This window comes from Tupaia chinensis, unplaced genomic scaffold (assembly GCF_000334495.1).
Source record: "Tupaia chinensis unplaced genomic scaffold, TupChi_1.0 Scaffold000416_1, whole genome shotgun sequence".
Classification (NCBI taxonomy): Eukaryota; Metazoa; Chordata; class Mammalia; order Scandentia; family Tupaiidae; genus Tupaia; species Tupaia belangeri.
The window spans coordinates 4,437,097-4,444,405 of record NW_006159921.1 but is presented as its reverse complement, the minus strand read 5'-3'; the positions used below and the strand labels follow the sequence as shown (position 1 = coordinate 4,444,405).

At 40.6% G+C, this 7,309-nt stretch overlaps 1 protein-coding gene across 1 annotated transcript; it reads right to left on the bottom strand.

Moving 5' to 3' along the window:
- Positions 1 to 2,760: 2,760 nt before the first annotated feature.
- On the bottom strand, positions 2,761 to 5,460 carry TMEM100 (transmembrane protein 100). Its single transcript, XM_006154672.3, has 2 exons — positions 5,219 to 5,460; positions 2,761 to 3,721 (listed from the first exon to the last, which is right to left on the bottom strand). Exon 2 carries the CDS (start codon positions 3,654 to 3,656, stop codon positions 3,252 to 3,254), a length of 405 nt encoding a protein of 134 aa, XP_006154734.1. The 5' UTR covers positions 3,657 to 3,721; positions 5,219 to 5,460; the 3' UTR covers positions 2,761 to 3,251.
- Between the last annotated feature and the right edge of the window lie 1,849 nt (positions 5,461 to 7,309).

Here is a 7,309-nt window from a genome sequence, read left to right as displayed (position 1 = left end):
TTCCGAGTTCATCCTTTGGTCTCAGCCATCTGCATTATCTAAATGACGTCTTTGAACACCTTCTCTAGACATAATTCTCTAACCTAACCAAGACAGTAAAGCAGGAAGGACAGAGCCTCCTGGGTCAAAGATCTGCTGCTGCACAGAGTAAGATTAAGAGTTGCTCCTGTACACTGGTATGTATGGGGTTTAGGGAGCAGCTCACCAGGTGATGCAGCTGATTTCTGTTATTCCAGGATGGGTACAGATGATCTTTCTAATACATTTATGCATGCACCACGTATATGCATGCATTTAACCCACCTGCTTATCTGTACATAGTAGAGCCATTTGAAGAGATAGACTTTGCCCAATAAAAACATGTTATGAGAAACTGTGATAATTCATAATTCAAATCTGTATTCTCCTCATGGGAGTGGGAATTGTAGTATGTAGGACTATCTCTGTGCCTCACAGCTTTCAAAGGGATATTTATCTTTTAATGTGACTGGAGGCTCCTTATCAAAGTAGGAGATCCCGTGACAGCCTCTGTAAAGTGGGTTAGGGATGTAGATGAGATGAGCTAAATAGAGAATCCTTTCTAATGCCTTACATGGAGGGGAAATACTGCTCTCTCCAGATGTGATCCCATTTCAATCATTATGATCTACATCTTTCCATAGTTATTTCTTTTGGGACCTCAGGTGGCAGCATGAGGCCCCCTGGTGGTTGGAAATAGTCCATGAGTTTGCTTTTCAAACATTTCAGAGTAGGAATGGCTAGAGAAGTACAGGTAGTAAATAATGCTCTCCTAGACCTAGTGCTTACAGAAGAGGTATGAGGGAATGGGATGGTCTATTTTGAGAAGAGTTGAGAACTAACTTATTTTTCTAAGAAATTAGGATGGGCTGTAATTCTGAATAAATCACACACTTGCTGATTTTTCATTCTTCGGTGCATTTAACATCTCAATAGATACTTATTGAGTACCTAATCTAATCATATTACGTATGACACTTGAGTTTTTTTTTTCTTCAGGTGAAGTACACACTCCCAAGGAGCTTGAAAAGGGGTATAAAACACTTATACCACCAATATGGCACAAAATGAAGATGTCTTCAGAGAATGAATGAGGACTTGAAGGAACAGTTACTTTCAGATAAAAGGAATGGGTTCTAGGAAGAGGTAGCATTTGATTTTAATAAGAACAGCTTTGAACCAGCCAGTGGTGTGGTGGTTTAAAGAGCTGGATGACACATTGCCAACAATGTGGGTCAAGTCAGGACCTGGTGGCTTGAGAAACGCACAGAGCACATGTGCATGCATATCGAAAATCCTGAAAGAAGAAATAGAGAAGGGATTGCAGCTTGACCATCCCCCAGGGGTTTTTATCCTTACTTTCTCTCTCTATCTCTTTGTGTCTGTCTTTCTCTCTCTCTGCCTATCTTTAGCAAGCAATGCACTCTCTGGCAAAATAAACAAACAAACAAAAAACGCAGCATGATTAGGGAAACTGAGATAGGGGGTGGGTGGCATTATAAAGAAGGGAAAACAGACATGGAGGCAAGAATACCAGAGCCTGATGTAGGAATGCAAATTGTCTAGATAATTCATAATGCGATCTTGAGATGTAATCAGACTAAAAGCTGAATATATCTGTTTGGATCAGGCTGAAGAACCTTAAACCCTGTCTGAGAATTTTTTTCATAAAGCCATGGGGAGCCTTTGAGTATCTTTGAGCAGAAGAGAGGTTTGTCAAGGCACAGACTCACATTAAAATGACACAATCCCATTCACTTGACTCTGCTTGGAAGCAATGTTGATCAGCACATGCCACCATCTGACCAGCAAAGTTTTTAAGGCTCTTCTGCTTGCCAAGACTACCTGAGTTGTAGTTGGTGGTCAGTGCAGAGGGCTCCTGCCATATTTAATTAAATTCCTGGATAAAAAGCTTTTCAATGAACATCCTATAAGCTTGTTTTGTTTTTGTTTTCTAAGTTTTATGAACAGCTTCACGCCTAACTATCTCCTCCCTCTAGTTGAATGCAGTTTAAATTATATAGATGAGGAATATTTCTGGCTGGAGTTATGAGGTAGTCTTCGCTGTGGACTAGCTCAGGGTCCATAGAGTTCAAACAGTGACCTTATTTACGTTGTACTGTTGGAACTGAGGAAGCAACCTGAGAATCTACACAATGCCTGGCATATGAATATGCTCAGAAACATATGTAAGCAAATCATTAATGACTGATTTAACGAACCCTGATAAATCCCTGACTCCAGGCACTGATTTTCTAATTATAATGGAATACAGATCCTTTAGAATATAATACATACGACAAATAACAACCTTTAGAAAAACTGATCTAATACAAATTAACATCTCCAGTAAAGCTAAGAAGCCAACATATCCATTTGAATGAAATAGAGTTGATACTTTGCAGAAAAACCAGAGAAGAGAGGCCATTTGAAAATGCAGCAAAAATACAACGGAAACAGCCATTTAAGAAATTTGAGCAGCAATGAGTATTTATTATTTTGAATGAAATGTACATTAGACTTTAATATAAAAATCATTAAAAGTGCTATGTAGGATTATTTTAATATTAATTTAACTTTCTGCATCATCTGTTAGCTATACCATTTACTATTTTTTTTACTCCTTATACATCATTACAATCACCTGAAACTGTCCAATGTTAAAATACAAAAAAATTAGTTTATTCTCCAAGATAAAGTACCACCAGTGATGAGTTACTGAAAGTGAAAAATAAAAACAGATGCCAGAGAATAAATTTATTGAAAAAAAAAAAGATTATCACAAAATTTAATAGAAGCATGAAAAGTCCAAGGCAATTTAGATCCTTGGCAAAACGTTTTTATAATATAACTTCTTAAGAGTATGGGTTATTTCTTTCAGAGACAAATGTCTAGTGTGCCAGGGCTATCTTATTTTCTCATCTTTTCTTGGCTCCTTTCCAAAGTGAACCAAATGTTGTCTAATGCCTTGCACTTCTCCAAAATGTTAAATATAAAGAGAAAGCTGAGTTTTCAGTCTAAGAAATAGCCCTTAATGTTAAGTTTGTCATTAAAGAAGACTTGAGTCACTCCTCACAAAGGCCAACGCCCCTTACCCCCCACCCAGCACCCCCATTTTTCTAGTTGGCTCCAATGCCAAGTCTGTTCTTTCCCACGCTGGTTCTGGTTGAATTGGCTGACAAAAGTCAGAGCAGGTTTTTCAGGCCATATATTCCATTTGGTCTCATTCTGTCTTAAGCAAACAGGCTTCTCTGATTTGCCACAAGAGCTGTCTGACTCTCCCGTCTCTTGGCTTTCTTGTTCCTTTGTCTTACCTTCCAGCATAAGGCGCTGGAGGCCAATAAAAAAAGTCCAAATGACAGAAGGACCAGGCCAAAGATGGAGATGATGGAGCCGTGGGAGTTGAAGCTGTAAGCCACCGCAGTGACCACTATCCCGGTGATGAAGACGACAACCCCGAAGGGGATGATACAACGGTAGCAGGAGAGCTCAGCACCTCCTGTCGCAGCCATCAGCTGAATCTCACTGACCAGGGGGACTGTGGTGACCACAACTTCACTCTTGGGGCTTTTCTCCATTGTCACTGGCTTGGGAGATTTGGGGACTCCCGGGATCTCTTTTACGGGCTCTTCAGTCATTTTTACAGTCGTGCTTTCTATCTGTGTTTGCAGATTAGTTCTAGAGAGTCTCACGAGGGCAGGAGCTATAGAGAAGACAGGAAATGTCAGTTACATGTTTCAGAATGAGCCCTGCAAGTAGCAGTAAAAAGCTGGAGAAGCGCCTCCTTGCCAGGAGATGGGATACATGCAAAAATGAATTCTAATTTTTTTTTCTTACTGGTTGCATTCTTTTTGGACTGGACAAAAATAAATACATAAATAAAAATAAAAAATAAAGCAGGTAAACATAAAGGGAAGAATTAAAGATCAGGAAGCACTTTACAGTGTTTAATATGCTCATGTGGTCTACAAATGTTTTACAAGCTTTTCTACTTTGTCTATTGCTTCTCTTTCTTCCAAACACACAGAAGAGCCTAAATCCGAATCCAAAGACAGCCTCATTCAAGAGAAGGATACACCATAAACAATACTTCACACAGTTAGTTCCACAACTCCTAGAAGACTGCCAATTTAGCCGGGCATGACATGCATTCTTTCCAAACTCTCCCCCATTCACTGCCCATGAAATCAACATCCAGACAAATTGCCAGCCAGTGTACGCATAATGTTCTTCTCCATCAGCTGACAGTCAACAAGTCTTTATTGTGCTACTATTAAACACAGTGAAACATGCATCCTGTGACCCTTTTAATTCCTTCCCTCCCCCCCACCATGATGGGGGGGAAGGGTAGTAAAAATTTGAGTAACAATGTGGTAAGGACATGTGATCTGAAATGTAGCAAGACCCTGCAATCCATTCAAAAAGAGAAAAATAAGGACAAAATATTCCATAACTTGGTAGCATAGAATTGTGTGCTTTCTCACATCAAAGACAAAGTCAACCATTAGGGAAATAGCTGTCAAATTGTACATATTCTATTAGACTCAATAAGGACTTTTGATAGTAGGTACACTATGACATGCTTAACAAATAAGTTTGCTAGATTTGCAGTAAAATTTATCAGTTCATTCTCCCCTATGTCCTTATGTACAAAGCGTGTGCGATGTCCTTTCCCAAAGATTCCAAAATGAACATTGCAAGACAAAACTTGATATGCTCAAGCAATAGCATCTGGTTGAAATGCTGGCTATGAGAAATCAGTGAAACCGCTTGTCTGCTGCCGAGACATGTGAAGTTCCTGTCTCATCCTCCAGAAACCAGCTAGCTGCTGAGCAACTGCAGTTACTCAGAGTTTAAGGCAGATACTTGAGACCATGAGGATGAAACGAATACTTTGACAATGTTCAATACCAACTGAAAACAATTCTACCCCAAATCAAACCTCACTGGCTCTTTCCTGCCTTGGGAGGTAAAGATACCACTTTCTGAATGATCAAAGTAAATAGTAGAGCTTCTTACTTGCATGTAATTTTTAATGACCAAATTAATCACTGTTGTCCAGTGATACCCTAAATACTGCCCAGACCAGTAAAATAATACTTGCGATTATGCCTGGAGGGGAAAAAAAAATCTTCACCCCCAAGTCGAGATTTGAGCTGACCTGAAAAGGAAGTTTCGTCCTCGTACTACTCACACATACCTCAGAGTCAGGCAGTCCATTACCAGGGAAACCACTTGACTTAAAAAGGAAGAAACAGCGTTGCTTCAGTTTCTTCTTTCAACTGCTGCGAAGGAGCCTCACCAGGACAGCTGTCAATTAAATGACAGGTCAGGGATCTTCTCTGTGAAAAATAAAAGATTCAAAGATACTTTGCTACACAGTTTGGTGTTGAATCTTGGAGCTCTTTCTTCTTTCAGGCTACCTCTGTTTTTAAATGACGCTTGTCTTTCCCTCCCTCTCTCTTTTTATTCCCTCCCCCTCTGGTTTGCCCCTCCCTATATATATTTTTTTCCCCTTCGTTCTTTTCCTTGCCAACAGATTCCCAGTTTTGGCTTCCCCCAACTCTGCTCAGTGACTTGATAAGTCGGAATCCTTTGTCGGCAGAGTCCCCGGAGACAGGAGTCAGCTTTTACTTTTATTGTAGCATTTACTAAGCAGAGGGCTTTGAATTACTCATTTTTTCCCCCAGTCAACCTCCAGATCTTCCGCCCGCCCATCAGGCACTTTCATAAGAAAATCCCAGAGTTAGCGTTGCAGATCCAGCTCAGGGGCGGAACCGAGAAGGAGACAGAGCTCTGGGGTGGCAGGAACAGCTGTGAAATCATCGGGCAGCTGAATGCATCCCCAAGTCAGCAAAAACCCACGTTCCTGGGTTTTCCAAGTGCTCTTTATTGATATGCGTGTAGTGATCATCTGAGGTGTAAACTGCGCGTTTTTCAGTATTATTCATTTACAAAAAAAGTGTGGGAAATAGAAATGTTTGTGGTGAAAGGGGGAAATCAGGCATCATGATTTAAACACAATTTCTTACTGCTTTTGCTAGGAGGTGAATAACTTGGGCAATGCCAAAATGATCATCACCATCCTTGCAGCTATCTACTGAGCACCTGAAAGGGACACTGATACTCAGGAATGTCACACATTAACATTAATTTCCACCCGTTGATACATGAGAAAACAGAGGCTCCGAGAGGTTAAGTATTCTGACAAAGGTCACACAGGAAGACAGAAATTTGGTATAAGTCCCAGTCTTTCAGGAGCACATAAATCACAGACGGAGCTGGTTAAATGCAGTTTCTGATTGAGTAGGTCTGTCACAAGCTCCGCACCTGTGCTGAGCCTCCTGTTCTTTGACCCACCTTTAGGAACTGGGTATTTTAAACATTCAAACATATATGACTAGACAAGTCATATTCTTAAATAATAAAAGAAAAAAATCTATTTTCCATCCCCATACCTTGCCTTCTATGTTTATGCTTTCTTACAGATCATTATTTGAAAATTTTAAATGTGGGAAATCCATAAAGACTCAGATTGTCTTTCTGAGGAAAAAAATGGAGATAATGGTGGGAGCCTATGATAAGCTCATCTTTCTATTTCAGCAGCTAACACTTATCCATCTTTCATTTTTAACACTGTCCTGTGTTTTTTTCAAGTTCGTTGTTCTGGGAGTAATAGAAAATAGAGAGAGGAAGGCATAGACAGCACCACACACTGGGGTCTCAACGCCACTGTTCATACTCACCCTTCAGCTAGCCCCGACCATGGGCCAAGACGTACCTGGCTTATTTTAGGGAGATCTTTAGACTTGGCCAGGGAATCCCATGTGAGGTTGCCTCACAAGGCATCCCATGTACCACGGTACAATCATCTGTTGGCCAATTGCTCATAATCCCTTTTAATTAATACAGTGACTCCACAAATCCAAAATGAAGTTTAGAAGGAATTTGGTTAGGTGCCTGTAACTGCTGCCCTACCACTTGGATGTTCTTAAACATCTCACCTCTGCTCAATGATCGCCTGCTCTCTCTAGTTGTGTCTATCCACAGTACCTAAATGACTTTATCACAAGAGGAGAGGGACCAGATGTCCTTTTTCTTCTAAGAAGGGAAGCCAGGGAGAGCATGTCTTTATTTCAGAAAATCGAGGTGAAAAGTCCCTGAGACCTGGCTGAGTTGAGGGAGAGCCCAGCCTGCTGAGGAGTCTACTACCACCCACATCTTTAAAATGTGGAACCAGGGCTGTCATCCACAGAGTGCAGTCATTTGGTGTTGCAAATCAGGCATACTA